We start from the raw sequence: 14,770 nt of genomic DNA, 5'->3' as shown, positions 1-14,770 counted from the left end.
TCCCGACTGAACCAAGAACCAAGAACCATGAGGGCAGAACTCTGCTCTGAATGCCCAGCCCCTAGCCCCAAGATGACTCAGGATAGGCGCTCAGTCCACTGTGGCTGAACACACGACCAGCAAATGGGCCCCACTCACCTGAGCGCCCTTCAGCAGGAAGTGGGCTGTGGGGGCCAGGGGATGTGTGAGCACGGAGCCTTCTCAGCAATTCATATCGTTCCACGAAGTTCCAGTGAGGGATCCTGGAAGCCAAGGGCGGCGGAAGAAATGAAGTGTCTTCATCTGTGAGCCTGGAATAGCGCTTGGGGCCAACGGGAGCTCCTCTATTTAATCTACTCAGCAGCTGCCTGACTGTGCCCACAATGAATGGATGAGGTGGTGGTTCTGAAGGGATGACTATGGTCACTCAAAGAAGCCCGTGGAGACCATTTTAAACTGGGTCTGCTCTTCCTGCCGTCTTGGTCTACCCAAACAAAGCTGCTCGCTCTTCTTGTAGGGGATTTGCGACCTGCCTCCTTCCAAAGGGGCTTGCAGGCTTCTCCCCAGTTGGATGGCTCCTGCTGCGTATGTGGTCAGCCACATCTGTGCCTTCTGACCCCACAGCCTCCCTTGCTTCCTCCTGATTTCTCTGCTCCCCTTCACTGCAACACTTAAACAGCTGGTGACACCTTGTATCTATCTACTCCTCCTCCTCCTGAGTCTGGCTTCTGTCCCCAACACTGTTCCCGTGTGGCTCTTTCTGCAGCCATCAGCAGACACCACGCCACCAAATCCAGTGGCCAGTGCTCTGACTGGCTGACGGGAGGTGCCCGGCTGACCCCCGTGACCCCCGTGAGCCTGGCTTCCTCCTTCACCCACGACTCCTGCCAAGTTGCCGTTGTTGGTTTCTCGTCCCCTACCCTAAGTGTGAATGCTCCTCAGGGAACAGCTTCAGAGCGCTTCTCTCTCCCCACCGTGATTTCCTCCTTGCTCCTGATGTTACAACCCACTGAGGACAGATCCTCATGCGCCCTCCAGTTCCCAAAGCTCTGGGCCCCGAGCTTGTCTTACAGCCACTGCAAACCTGACGAGGTCACGTTCCTGACTCTCCTCCCATCCCACCTCCAGCCTGTGCCTTCCCCAGACATCCTATCTCAGGGAACTGTCCCCTGATGCATCCATTAACCTCCGATGGAAGCCTGAAGTTTCCTGTGTGAGCTGGAAGCTGACTGCTCCCCTGCCCACACCCCATGGTCATCCAACCCCCAGTCCTGTTTCTATTGCAAGCCATACTCCAATTTCACCCATTTCGCTCCATTTTTCACAGCTGCCCCCCTCATCTGGGTCACCATCTTGCCTATGTACCGGCAACAGCCTTCTCACACATCTCCCTTCTCTCCTGCCCCTACGTCCAGCCTCCACACAGCCACCACAGAACATGAATGGGAGCACAGCACTCTCTCCTCACAACGTCCAGTGGCTTCCAGGCCCTATGGACAACTTGCCAAGTCCTCGTGGGACCCATGCGGCCCCTCTCCCCCAGGTCTCTACGCTCCCATCACTTGGGCCTCTTAGTTCGTAAGCTGGGAGCTTTGTGCTTGCTGTTTCCTCCGTTCCCAGAGGCCTGAGCTGCTTAGAGGGCCCCTCCCTGACCAGCCCCAAGATCCTCTTCCCCCATTAGTCTCCCAGCAGCATTTTTTGTTTCCTTCCTACACTGATCAACTTTATACTTCTTGTACGTGTACCCACAGGAACGTATGCCCCAAGAGGCAGAGGCTCACCTTCCTTATTCACTGATACTAGAAACTGCTTGGTACAAAACAGTACACAGAAAGTGCATGGATAAACAAACGAGTGAAGCCTCTCGAGTTGCAGGTTGACCTCCGCAGACCTGCTTCTTTCTCTTCACCTCCACCTCCTATTCTGGGCTGGGCAGCTCTTGTCACGCCTGAGTCCCAAGCTCCACCCCAGCACCGGCCCTGCCCCGTGCAGCGCTCGGCCCACTCACCGGACAGGGAAGCCAGCAGCACTGATGTGGATGGTCTCCACGAGGCCACAGGCCTCCAGCTGACTCAGGACCTGCAAGGATGGGAGACAGGCTGGGCACCTGCAGCCAGAAATACCACTCCTGCCCTCTCTCTGAGGCTTTACTGTGGCCTTGGTCCGTATGAACCTGCAGGCTGTCTAGAGGCGTGGCTGATGGGGGTCTACTCCTTGGGACCTCAAGAAAATCTCCCTGCTAAAAAGGGTCCTGGTGGCCCCAGGTCCCCTTATCTGATGCCTGGCTTCTGATGCAGCTGAGGCAGGTGCTGGTCCTGCTTTTCTCTCGCTCCTCCAGGCAGTGCAGAGGTCCTGCCTCACCATGCAGCCCAACCCCATTTGTTTCCTATTTATTTTCTATTTTGTGGGCAACAGAGTAAATCATAGCTGAGAGGGAGGAGAGGTTATATTGTAAAGATTCTTCGGGACCAGAGTGGAGAGATCCTGGCCTTAAACCCCCAGGCCAGTTGACTGTGGGACACTCTCCAGCACTGTGCAGCACTCAGACTTCATCCCCATCTCAGAGCCCCGTACCCTGAACAAAGGGCAGCTGCTGGCCACCGACTGCTTTTGTGCGAATCAGAAAACACTCGACCTCCGGTCAGAAATGGCTGCAGTGTGCAGGACTGTAAGGCGACGCAGGCTTTCAGCGAATCACAAAAGCCACCCGTCCCTTGGGGCAGCTTCGGTCTCATCAGGGCACGTGATGGGCGAACAGAGTGTCTGATGCAGTGCAGCCTTCCTGGCTAGCTCACTGTGCTGTGCACAGACCACAAAACCGTATGTGACCGTGCTGCCAAAGCAGGGGACACAAGACGCCCTCGTGAGACTCAGCCCGAGAGACGCACTCTGGGCACTCCATTTGGAGCCTAAGTTCTGCCTTTTGGCCCTTTAGGGCCTTGGCCAGATGGAGCTCCCCGCAAAGCAGCTCCGGCCCCGTGAATTACCTCCTCCTGGAGAAAGGTGTGCGCCTGGCCCTGGCTGTTGGGCTTGATGCAGCGAATGTAGTGGGGCGTAGTGCTATCCAGAACCTGCAGAAGCTGCTCCAGGGAGGCCTGCAGGGGGGGAGACTGCGGGGTCAGGCAGACTGGGGCTGCCTGCACGCATCAGCTGGGCCGTGGTTAGTGACTGCCTCAAACACCTGAGGCGGTCCTCACAGCCCTGAGGCGGGGATGCTCCTGGGCCCTGGGATGATTATGGGAGGTGCTCACTGAGTCCAAGCACCCTCCTGGCCTGACCTCCCACTGCTCCTCACCCCTGCCTCCTGGGGCCTTCCTGACCTGCGATCCTGCACCTGGTTGGTCTCTGCTGCCCTCCCCCCACCCTCACTGGTGCAATCTTTCTGGAAGAGCACAATCTCGGAAGCCAAAGCCATTCATTCAGGCAACAGCTGTTCTCATTAAGCCCATCCTGTGTGCCCGGGGAGCTGTGCTGGGGCAATGACAAGGTCAGTCTGCGGCTCAGAGCCCAGGGTCTGACAGGCTACACAGACATGGGGTGGGCCCCCTCAGTGGCATGTCTGAGGCTAGGCAGGAAAGTGCCAACAAAATCTGGGCTCCACAAGGTGCTTCCTCTAGGAGGTGATCAGGCTGAGGTTTGAAGAAGGAGAAGGAATCAACTTAGGACAAAGGGTATAGAGGGTGGGAGTGTGGGGGGAGGGGTAGGGGCATCCCAGGAAGATGGAGCAGAATGTGCAAGGGCTCAGAGGTGGCAGAAAGCAAAAAGTGCTAGAGAAGGTGACAAATCTGCTAGCCAAGGACAGCTGGAGCAGGAAGCTGGAGAACTGGGAAGGGATGGGGGCACAGAGGTTCGCGTTAACTATTGCTCTTCCATGACCGCCCTATCGGCAGTGGGTGAGAGACCCTCACTGTGCCACCCACAAGCCCCTAGGCTTCCAATCATGTCAATTATACATCTCTTTGTCAGTTTCCGGTCTCGGTCTTCCCCATGAGACTACCAACTCCGCGTGGACTGGGACCACGTCTACTTGACTTGTCAACACTCCCTGGCACACAGTACCAATCCTGGAAGGTGCTGGGTAAATATCTGAGATTGGTGAATGAACCAAGCACATCATATCAACACCCCCCCAACCCACCTTGAACTTGGACACCACAGTCAACACAGGGGCTCTGCTCTGGCCAGAGGGCTCCTCCTGGGCCTTCTCTTCAGGGTCAGCAGGAAACAGCACCTTGAGTAGGGGGTCCTGGGATTGCTGTAGGAGCCTGGTCAGCTCAGGTGGGACAGGGTCCTATTGGAAAAGGACAAGGGCAGCAGGTAAGGGCACGTGGAGTGCTACCCAGGGCTGTCTACAGGTGTGCCAGTCCTGCTCACCAGGGCCCCAGAAGATGGCTTCTGTGGGAGCCCCACTGTGACAGGAGTCATTTCTGGGCAGCTCATGCCTGAATATCAGGGACCTCAGGCAGGCCCAAGAGGTGACTTTGGGCTCTGGGAGGATGTTCAGGAGAGAGAGAGTGCATGACTGCAAACTTCCATGTATGTGCAGCAATGACTCAACCACCTCATTTCACACCGGCCCCCACAAGCCACAGCCCAGCCCTCACCTTGTTCTTCTCCACCAGACCTGCAGTGTGGTACTGCACAGGGCCCGCGTAATGGACCACGATGAAGCTGGGCTCCCGGCTGAGTTTGTTGTGGCCCAGGCAGGGGCTGCCGGCCAGCGCACTCTCGATGCGTGTCTGGAGCTGGGCTGCACTGCTTGGCCGATTAAGGCGGCATTCCTGCATGGGATGGGATGGGCAGTCAGCCAAACACGAGACGGGCTCACCACAGCCCTCATGGTCCCCACGCCCTGTGGTCCCCCAACAGCAGAGTTGTCACACAGTGGCTCTCAGAGGGAAGGAACGTAGGGATTAGCAAGCCCACTTGGCAGATGGGAAGACAGAGGCACAGGGTGGGTACAGTATAGTCTCCAAGGCCCCAAAAAGGCCCCAGAAAGGCCCAACTCTGGTGCTCAGCATACTAGCTGACCCCACCTCATTTATGAGGGAGCAGATGCTGATGGGGCTCCCCTCGAGGAGATCCAAGCAGGGCTGGTTGTCCTGGTAGTTGACAAATGACCACTCCAGACCCTCGACTGCATATTCCTCCTAGGGGACAAAGGTGGGGGTTGGGTGGCAGGAAAAGGCAACTGTGATCTGAGGCCCAGATGGCTCATCCACGGCTGGCCTCAATACCACAGCATATTCCAGAATGACATCAAAGAAGGAACTAAAGGCTCCTGGTAAGATCCTGGAAGAAGCATTCCACCCCTCACCTGTTGAGCCCTTAGGTAGTGAGCCACAAAGTGCTGTTGCAGCTTCTCATTGGCGTAGTTGATGCACAACTGTTCCAGGCTGTTGTTGGGAAAGGACTCAAATCCGTACACATCCAGCAGGCCTGAGAGGATGGGGAAGAGCCCATGGGGCCGCTGCAGGGGCGGGGGGCAGTTGGGGGGACTACAGGAGCCCGGGGCGAAACCTCACGCTTGGCAGCCTAGAGATGAAGTTAAATGAGCATGACACCCGGCAGTGGGCACAGCTTACACCCCGCCTTGGGGAGGGGCCCATCTCTACTTCATGGCCCCGCAGAATTCAGAGCAGGAAAGAAGGCTGAATGAGGTTTGAGGGGCGGCCTAGAGAACATTTTCTATGTCTAATCCAGTTTGGAGGGCCTCGATCTCACCAGCCCAGCTGGTATCTAGAATTCCACTGTCCCTTGAGCAAACTTCACATCTTTGAGCTTGACTTCCTCCCCTGACTATCCCACCCCAGTTCCAACCATGTTAGCGTGTCCCCCAAACCCCCTCTAATCTAGCTATTTTGCCTCTCCCCCGACTGCTCTCCTGAGGCCGGACCTGGGTCTCAGGAGAGAGGAGGGGCCCTCACAGACAAGGCACCATCTGAGTCTGCCTAGAGAGCTACAGACGGGTCAGACATGGGCACCGAGGGCACAGAGCTGTCTTGCCCAGACGTTGATGGATGAGGAGGGGGGGGGGGAGAGAAGGGTAAAGAGAGAGCTGTGTGGAGTCGCACAGTGGACTCTACTGTTCTTTTTCTGAAGGAGTGCTCCCAGAAAGGTGAGCCCCTGCTACCTATGAAAGTGGTCCAGGAGTCAGGGTCTGCACAGATGCTGCTATTGATCACGGATACCAGCCAGTCAAACAGCCTGTTGGGGTGGGGGTGGAGGGAGAGAGGACTCTGGTGAGAGGTCAGGTGAGCCTGAGGGGTGGCAAGACTGCTCCTCTAGCCAGGGTGCCACACTCTGAAGGGCCTGTATCCCAAGCCTGACAGGCCAGAGGGTCAAACCCTCTCCTCCAGTTCTCTGGCCCATCCTGTCTTGCCCTACCACGGATGCAGTCTATGGTCATGCCTGTTCCTAGGTACACATAAACCTGGCCTGTCCTGCCAGCACGCTGAACACAGGACAACGAGACCTTGGGGCTAGACAGGGAGTGAGTCTCCATCAGTCACTTGGCCAGACACCCAGCTGGTGTCTTGACTAGAAAGGAAGGGGCCGATGGGTAGGCCTGTGTGAGGCTTGCAAAGAACCAAGTTCATTAGACTCCCCTGCAAAACTAGACCTGTGGTGCGTAGAGCTCAAGATCCTGCCACATCCCCCCAACTCGATCCTGCACAAGTGGGCCCCGAGTCACCTGAGGTCAAGTGGCATCCTGCACTCTGGACCATCCCCCACCCCACCCCCAGAAGATGAGGCAGTCACGGTCCTGGGGACATGTTCAGCACGATGTACGGTACTATTAAGGAGTCTCTTTCTTACGGTTTTTCTTAAAGTGACTGCTCTGCAACTTACTGCAGTCCAGTCACTGGTTTCTATTTTCGCCACAGGGGCTTCAAGTGCCCGTCTGAGGTACTAAACACGAGTGACCTGGTGACACAGTGACCCGACCTTTATCCTGTATGAAATGTTCCATTTCACACAGGCTCACTCTGTGGTCATCATATTTATCTTATCTGCTCATTTTGCAGTTACTTGACACAAAGGCTTTAGAAGACTTTGGCCTGAAATCAGCTTCGGTGCAGTGGGAACGAAGTCTCTTGCTGAACTGGGGTCAGTCTGAGCCCAGCTGCCTTGGGCCATCTTCATCTTAGCAGTGCATCTCAGGCTCTTAGACTCTTCAGGAAGTTCATGAAAGCAGAGGACCCTCTCTCCCCAGTGCCCAAGTTCCCATAAGCACGTGCATACGCACATGTATGTGTTCTGTCCCATAGCTGTGCAGGATTCCGGGCCCCTTGATACCTTTACTTGGTACCCTGAAGGTTCTCAGAACCCAGGGCGAGACATCACCCTTAACCACATGGCCAGAGTCCACGTGGAGATGCCCAAATAACCGACCAGGGAAAGGCCAGGACCCCCACCTTCACCACGTTCTGGGCTTGCACTTGCTGCATATTATATCATGCGAGACTGTGGGCCACACTGCTGGCTCTCCTGTCTATCAGTCTCCCCAGGTAACATGAAAACATGAAGTGCGAGGGCACATGGAGACAGAGGAGCCGATTCACCCATAGGTCTAAACCTGGAACTGAGTGGGCCCCAGATCGCCTTGGCAGCCTGCTCTGCCAGTGAAGAGCCAGGCAGGCTTTCCTCACCCACTGCCAAGGGCAAGGCAGGCTCCTGTGCTTTAATAATGAGCTGAATCTAGCCCAGACTGTGGCAACTTCCCCACGCAGAGGACTCTGGAATTAAGGTCAAAGGCCTTGCTCAGGAAAAATCCAGGAGCTACTCCCTGCTGTCCCCGAGGGTCTGGGAAGGGTCTGGGAAGCAGGGAGAAGAATGTGTCTGCTTTATCTGGAAGCCTCCACCGTGGCCCTGGGCCTACTGCCTGATGGTGTCTGGTCCAACTCCAGACAGGGGAGAACCTGGAAGGAGGGCAGGGCCCCGAGTGCTTACCGTGCGTAGACTAGTTTGGCCACACAGTCTCTGCGGATGTCGCACTCGGCTCGGGAACAGGGCTTCCGGAACACCTGCTGCCTGCCTGCCCTGATGGTTCTGATCCGCAGTGTCTCCAGCAGTGGGTCTTCTGGAAGCTGTAGCAGCGAGGCTGACGTCCTGATAGAGCCTGAGAACGACAAATCCCCTCCATGCAGGCGGCCCTCTTCACAAGACAATGTGATGTCATCACAGTGGAACCATGGTGCCCCACGTGGACGGAATAAACCCTGGTTCAGGTGCAGGAGGCTTGCCCGAGGCAGAGGCAGGACGTGAACTCAGGCCTTCTCTGTCCCAGTCCACACTGCCCCACGTGGGACAGATCACGTCATAAACCCTCTGACTTTTTTCTCATCTGTAGAACAGGGCCGCTGCTGTCTGCCTCCCCAGAGATGGGGGTGAGCAGGAACATCGTGGTTTCACCAAGGGCATCGCCTTCCACATTCCAACCTCCCCGCCCCCCGCATCCCACCCATGTTGGCCCTTTTGCAGACAGGGCGGGCCCTGCTCCCTGGCGGTGTGACCGAAGCCTGAGCCCCAGGCCCCCGCCCTGTCCTCACACTTGGCATCGCCCATCAGCTGGCAGGGCTGAGCTTCGTCCTCAGAGTCGGCAAAGCGGATGTTGCCGAGGTGCAGCAGTCCGGCCAGGACCTGAGTGGGCAAGGGGACATGGTGTGAGCTCTTTCTCCAGGGCTGGAGCCTCGCCCGGGAAGCGCCCGTCTCCTGCTCACAGAGTCCCGGTACCAGGATCATTAAGACAAGCCCCTAACTGATGCCCCCTGACTACGAGACCCTGCCAGGCACAATTCTGTTCGAGTTACATGCATCACCTTGTTTAATCTTTTCAACGATCGCTAAGGAATGTGCTGTGACGATGCCCATGACAGACAGGGGTGACAAAGGGAGAAGTTCAGTCATAAGTCTACAGGGCACCTGGCTGGCTCAGTGGAGTGTGTGACTCTCAATCTCAGGGTTGTGAGTTTGAGTCACACACCGGGTGTAGAGATTATTTAAAATAAATAAATAAAATTTTCAAATCACAAGCCTGCAGGCCACAGACTTGGTAAAAGACAAAGGCAGGATGAGAAGGCAGGCAGTCTGACTTGAGATGCCTCCCAGGGCAGCCAGTGGGGCTCCCACGTCACCCGTCTGTCCCTGTGCCTTCCCTTCTCTAGAAGCAGACTATGAGACCACTCCTATTACCTGTGGGCCAGGCTTACTTCTGCGTGGCCAGTGGGGCTTTGGCCCTGGCTCCCTCTGGCCTTCTCTCAGCACTGGGGCTCTGACAGCTCAGCCTGGGGTAGAATCTGGGATTTTGGTCTCTGCACATTGGGCTCGATGTCCCAGGCCACACTGTACAGTGGATCCACATGGATGGGTCCCCATAGGCTACAGAGAAGAGACTCAAGTCCAGCAACTTGGAAACCCTCAGACCCTTATTGGGAGAGCAAGGCCTCTCCCACCATCCCCGTCTGGTCCCATGCCGGAGGTCTCCACATGCTACCAGTGTTCAGGCCACAACCTACCTTGGGAGAAGACTGCCATACCCAATGGGCAGAGGGTCATGATACTTCAAGGCCAGAACCCTGGGGTTGTCCACTTGCCCTGGGTTTGTCCCCATGTGCTGTCCCTCTGGCCAAGCTCTGGCCTGATGTGCCTATGCTGGCCATGATCCCCTCCCTGCCTGAGCAGCCCCCATCTAGAGGTAGAGGTCACTGTCCACTGCACTGCCACCTCCCTGCAGAGGCTTCCCTGTGGCTGCTGCCAGCCTATCCTGTATCCCCACCCCCTGCTCTGGTGGGTGTGGGGGTGATGGGGAGGGCGGCAGTCAGCTCCGTCAGCAGACACAGAAGGGAGAAGGGAGGCCACTAGTGGGATGATGGGGGCCCAGCTCACCTGGGTCAGCACTCCATCTGAGAGGAGGGAAAAGTGGGAAGTCGGAATTACTACGTCTGGTACAAACTGTCACTTAGTGATGTCCGACCCAGGGAGGTCACTTTACCTCTCTAGTTTTCTCAAGCATAAAAATGGGAAAAATCTCCACACACACAGGACTGTTGAAAAAACCAAGTGGACTAAGAAGTATGAATGTGATTTTAAAGTCTGAATATACTAGACGAACCTGTGATAGCATTACTTCTCTATTCTGTACTCTGATCACTGCAGTAATAACTGACCTGGCCCTCCCCGCCCCCAGCCCACTGTTAGGTTTTACAGCACAGCACTGCACACTCAATCACTGTCCTTTATGCCCTGTTCTCCCCGATGCCCTGTCCGGGCTCAGCGGCTCAGAGGGTAGGTGACTCCTTAGAGACTGCACAGTGGGGCTTAAAGTCCTAGATCTTCAGAGTTCAGAGAAGGGACGTATGAAAGGGGCTTCCCATCCATCACCTCTGCCAAACACAAGAGCGGTGCCTTTTCCTCTAACCTGAAAGATGTTGTTCTGAGTGGGGGTGTCGATACCCAAATGAAGCATGGCCTCTCTGGTCACCTCGAAACAATCCTCTGAAAAGGAATCCAAGTCACAGCCCAGGGTCAGGACCAGAGGTCAGCAGGGACATCGAGGGGTGAAGAAGGCAGGCCCTGCGCAGAGGGTGAATGGGTACTGACGGGCTAGCCCAGGGTGCTGGACAAGGCTCCCCCTACCTTCCAAGGTCCTGTCCGGGTTGGGCAGCCAAGAGAAGGCTGCTCCCTCAGGGAGGTGCCACTGAAGCCTCTCGTCCGTGCCGGCTCCTTTACAGATCTGTGGGAAGGGGTGGGCAGGTGGCCGAGGTGAGGGTGTGAGGAAGCCCAGGCCTGCATAAGCCTGGGGTTGCCATGAGAGGAGAAATGCTTTGATATCACAAGGTTGAGAGGTCCCTGCACAGAGCCCAGGGCAGGCCCAGAGGCAAAAGCCTTAGCAACAGTTCTGAATGTCTCTAACCTGATGCAAGAAAAGCCTGCTGAGGGGGCCTGTGGTCTGATGAGGAAAGCACAACTCCTGTCTGGGGAGCCCCAGGTCCCATCCGAGCAGGCAGACATACTATCCAGGCTCTGGGGGACACCAAGTCTGATTTATAGGAGACACATCAGACACAGCTCTAGGGAAGCCCTCACTCTGTTGGAGACAGTTGCCATTGTAAGAGTCCTCGGTCTGATTAGGGGGACCCAGTCGCAGTCCCAAGGACCTTTTGGTCTGATAGAGAAAGCAAATGCATCTCCATGTCAAAACCATCCTGGGAGCTAAGGTCCAGCATGAGGCAGAGGAGTTGCACAAAGTCTGCAGGAGTAAGTGGCCGCCTCACCGAAAGTGTTGGGCGGGGCAGGCCTGGAGCATGGGGGCGGGGTGGAGAGGAGGGTTTGGAGGCTCAGACCCATCTCCATCCTACATCTGGGCAGCTGTGGGCCCAGCTTGACAAACCTGGTAGAAGATGTGGAAGTTCCTCTCACTGGATGCCTGACAGGCCACTCGAGTTTTCTCCAGGAGGTACGTCTGGACTGCAGCTCCGGTCATCTGCTGGGCCCTGGACACAAGCAGGTAGCCATTTATTAAGGACTTACCATCTGCCAGAATGCAACCTAGCCCCTCCCCCCAAATCTCTTCCACTTAGTCAAAGTGGGTCTTGAGGACTAGGGACCACTCAGCAGGTCCTCGGGTGGTCTGGAACATTCCCCTGTGACCACCTCAGGTGGACAGGGCCAAGCCCTCTATATACCATTTTGTCCCATCTCAAGGCAGGAACGGAAGCCCCAGCTTCAAGCTCAGGGGTGCAGTCCAGAAAGGTGGTAGTTTAACTAGAAGCCCCAAACCAGGGTAGAAGCCAGGAGGAACTCACAGGCCGTAACAAGCACACCGCCTCAGGGTCTCTAAGGCTGGAGTAGCTAGAATTCTCCAGGTTCAAAGATCACCCCCAGGTTCATTTATTCCATGCCAGGAGGAGCAGGGTTCTGCCCATAGGAGTAGCCCAGGCTGGAAACCGCCCCAGCCACATTCGGCCTCCACATCCCCATCCTCCCATCAGCCATAGTGGCAGTGGCCATTACCTGTTCAGCTGGAGCTGGATGAACTTCCCAAAGCGACTGCTGTTGTTATTCCTCAGGGTGCACGCATTCCCTAGAGATCACACCGAGGTTTATAACACTCCCCCATGCTGACCAGGTCCTCGTGGGCCAAGGTGGGGGCACGTCTCGATCCTCAAGTCACCTAACAGCCCTTTCGTGGGTTTCCATGAAACAGGGGACAGGACTAGGGAATGGGCACTCGCGCTTTAGCAAATGTTTCCAGAGTTAGAACTTCTTGGCAATGAATTGGAATAAGCAAGTCTAGGTGGTCAGGGACTGTCTTTGAAGGGAAAGGACCAAAACCAACAAGCTGCCACTATTGAGTTAGACAACATCTAAGTACAACAGACCTATCTCCACCCCGCATCTGGGCAGCTGTGGGCCCAGCCGGACACATCTAGGCTCGAGTCCCAACATGGGACACTCACTGGTGAGCATTCTTTTTTTTTTTTATAAAGATTTTATTTATTTATTTGACAGAGAAAGACACAGCGAGAGAGGGAACACAAATGGGGAGTGGGAGAGGGAGAAGCAGACTCCCTGCCGAGCAGGGAGCCCGATGCAGGACTCGATCCAGGGACTCCAGGATCATGACCTGAGCCGAAGGCAGTCGCTTAACCAACTGAGCCACCCAGGCGCCCTCTGGTGAGCATTCTTAGACAAGTCCCTTTCTTCTCTGAACCCTCAGGAAACCATATGTAAGAACAGGATTTGAACTAGGTGAGCCATGAGGTCCTCTCCAGCACACTGTTACATCTGCCTAGGCCAGAGGATGGGGTGACTCTAATGGAAGGAGCCCAAGGGCACCTGGGAGGTTGAGGGTCCAAGGCAATGAGGCTCTCATCCTCCAACTCCCAGAGACGGGCTCAAAGCACTACCCCTCTCTCTGGGTGGTGGCAAATCCCAGTGGAAACAGAATTGAGGTACTGTGCAGAGGATACCGAGCTCACCAAAAGCTTCCATGACAGGGTTGGAGTTCAAGATTCGCTGCTCAATCCTCTCTGCAATCCTGTGGCTCTCCCAGGATGTGGGTGAGGCGGCCACCACAGCATAGAACTTCATCAGGCAGCGGGATGTCCAAGTCTGCAGCAGAAACAGCCCTGTGGGAGCTGTGTTCACGTTCCCTCCCTCCGTACCTCAGGATGCGGGGCCCACCAGAGTCCTCTTCTCTACCAGGCACATTGCTGACCGAATGGGGGAATGTTGAATTCAACTGTGTCCTTTACAGTGAAATGGGGGGTTGCTCCCTTCTGCTGCTCCTAGTTCCAGAGGACACCTTTAAGAAATGAAGGAAGGAGGGATAGAGAAGGGACAACCCACCTTGACCTGGGCAGGCTACTCAGTGTCTCTGAGGGCGCACAGCTAATACTGACTACTCTGTGGCAGGCGCTGAGCTAAAAAGGATGCTTTCTGTGCATCTTCTTACTAAACCTATTGATACACGTGCCAGGACATACCTGTTTTTAAAATGAAACTGAGGCAAATAAAGATACTTAATTTTATTGAAGATCACACATATAGTAAATGACAGAGTTCTGATTTACACCCAGGCAATCTCTTAGAAAATTCCCAACTTGTTTTTAATCAGCTGAAATGAGGCACATTTTCACCTCCAATTGTTTGTTGCTAGAACATGGAAATACGATAGATTTTTATTTATTTTGTTTTTTAAAGATTTATTTATTTATTTGATAGAGAGAGAAATAGTGAGAGAGGGAACACAAGCAGGGGGAGTGGGAGAGGGAGAAGCAGGCTTCCTGTGGAGCAGGGAGCCCGATGCGGGACTCGATCCCAGGACCCCAGGATCATGACCTGAGCTGAAGGTAGACGCTTAACGAATGAGTCACCTAGGCGCCCCAGATTTTTATTTATTTACTTTGTAACCTGTTACTTTGCTCAACTCTCTACACACCTCACTACAACTTCTTAGTTGTAGTAAATTTCTGTATATTCTTTTAGGTCTTTCTATGAGGTGGGAGTTGTTCCCTTCTATTTTCTGAAAGACTGTGTAGAACTGGTTAACATTACCTCCTTAAATACTTGATAGAATTCACAAGTAAAGCCATCTGGGCCTGGAGCTGTCTTTGTGGCCAGGTTTATTACTATGACTTCGGCATCTTTCATTGATAAAGGCCTGTATATTTCTTGTGTGAGCTCCAGCAGTTTGGGTCTTCCAAAAGATTTCTCCATTTCATCTAAATTGTAGAATTTATTGGAATAAAGTTGTTCATAATAATCTCTTACCAATCTGTAGGATCTATAGTAATATCTATTCTTTAATTCTGATACTGGTAACTTGTGAATTTTTCTCTCTTTTTAAATTTTGACTAGAATGTTATCAATTTTATTAATCTTTTAAAAGATATGGCCTTCCGGGGCGCCTGGGTGGCTCAGTCGTTAAGCGTCTGCCTTCGGCTCAGGTCATGATCCCAGGGTTCTGGGATCGAGTCCCATATCAGGCTCCCTCCTCGGCGGGAAGCCTGCTCTCCCTCTCCCACTCCCGCTGCTTGTGTTCCTGCTCTCGCTATCTCTGTCTCTGTCAAATAAATAAATAAATAAATCTTAAAAAAAAAAAAAAGATATGGCCTTTGACTTCATTTATTTTGTTATTTTTGTTTCCTATTTTATTTTCACTTTATTTCCTTCTTTTTATTATTATTTAATTTAAACTCTAGTTAGGTGACAGTTCAATATTGATTTCAGGGGTAGAATTCAGTAGTTCATCATTTACATACAACATCCAGGGCTCATCGTAACA

The 14,770-nt window shown here is 54.2% G+C and overlaps 1 protein-coding gene across 2 annotated transcripts in view; it reads right to left on the bottom strand.

Annotated features, from left to right (window-relative positions):
- MYO19 (myosin XIX) overlaps window positions 1-14,770 on the bottom strand; it is a 35,552-nt gene that overhangs the window by 5,320 nt on the left and 15,462 nt on the right. Inside the window, exons 7-21 of one of the 2 annotated variants that reach the window (XM_035026656.1) lie at window positions 12,963-13,095; window positions 11,995-12,064; window positions 11,372-11,474; window positions 10,618-10,714; window positions 10,400-10,476; window positions 8,532-8,622; window positions 7,933-8,101; window positions 6,113-6,186; window positions 5,297-5,418; window positions 5,016-5,129; window positions 4,584-4,760; window positions 4,118-4,270; window positions 2,967-3,074; window positions 1,988-2,058; window positions 139-242 (exon numbers count right to left, since the gene is read on the bottom strand). In XM_035026656.1, the coding sequence (XP_034882547.1) occupies window positions 139-242; window positions 1,988-2,058; window positions 2,967-3,074; window positions 4,118-4,270; window positions 4,584-4,760; window positions 5,016-5,129; window positions 5,297-5,418; window positions 6,113-6,186; window positions 7,933-8,101; window positions 8,532-8,622; window positions 10,400-10,476; window positions 10,618-10,714; window positions 11,372-11,474; window positions 11,995-12,064; window positions 12,963-13,095 (1,663 nt within the window). Of the gene's footprint in view, window positions 1-138; window positions 243-1,987; window positions 2,059-2,966; window positions 3,075-4,117; window positions 4,271-4,583; window positions 4,761-5,015; window positions 5,130-5,296; window positions 5,419-6,112; window positions 6,187-7,932; window positions 8,102-8,531; window positions 8,623-10,399; window positions 10,477-10,617; window positions 10,715-11,371; window positions 11,475-11,994; window positions 12,065-12,962; window positions 13,289-14,770 lie in introns of both variants that reach the window. The other variant, XM_035026657.1, reaches the window with a different exon arrangement.

This window comes from Mirounga leonina, unplaced genomic scaffold (genome assembly GCF_011800145.1).
Source record: "Mirounga leonina isolate KUSES-001 unplaced genomic scaffold, KU_Mleo_1.0 Mir_200, whole genome shotgun sequence".
Lineage (NCBI taxonomy): Eukaryota > Metazoa > Chordata > Mammalia > Carnivora > Phocidae > Mirounga > Mirounga leonina.
Note: the sequence above shows the minus strand (reverse complement) of the source record. Positions and strands in the feature narration are given on the sequence as shown.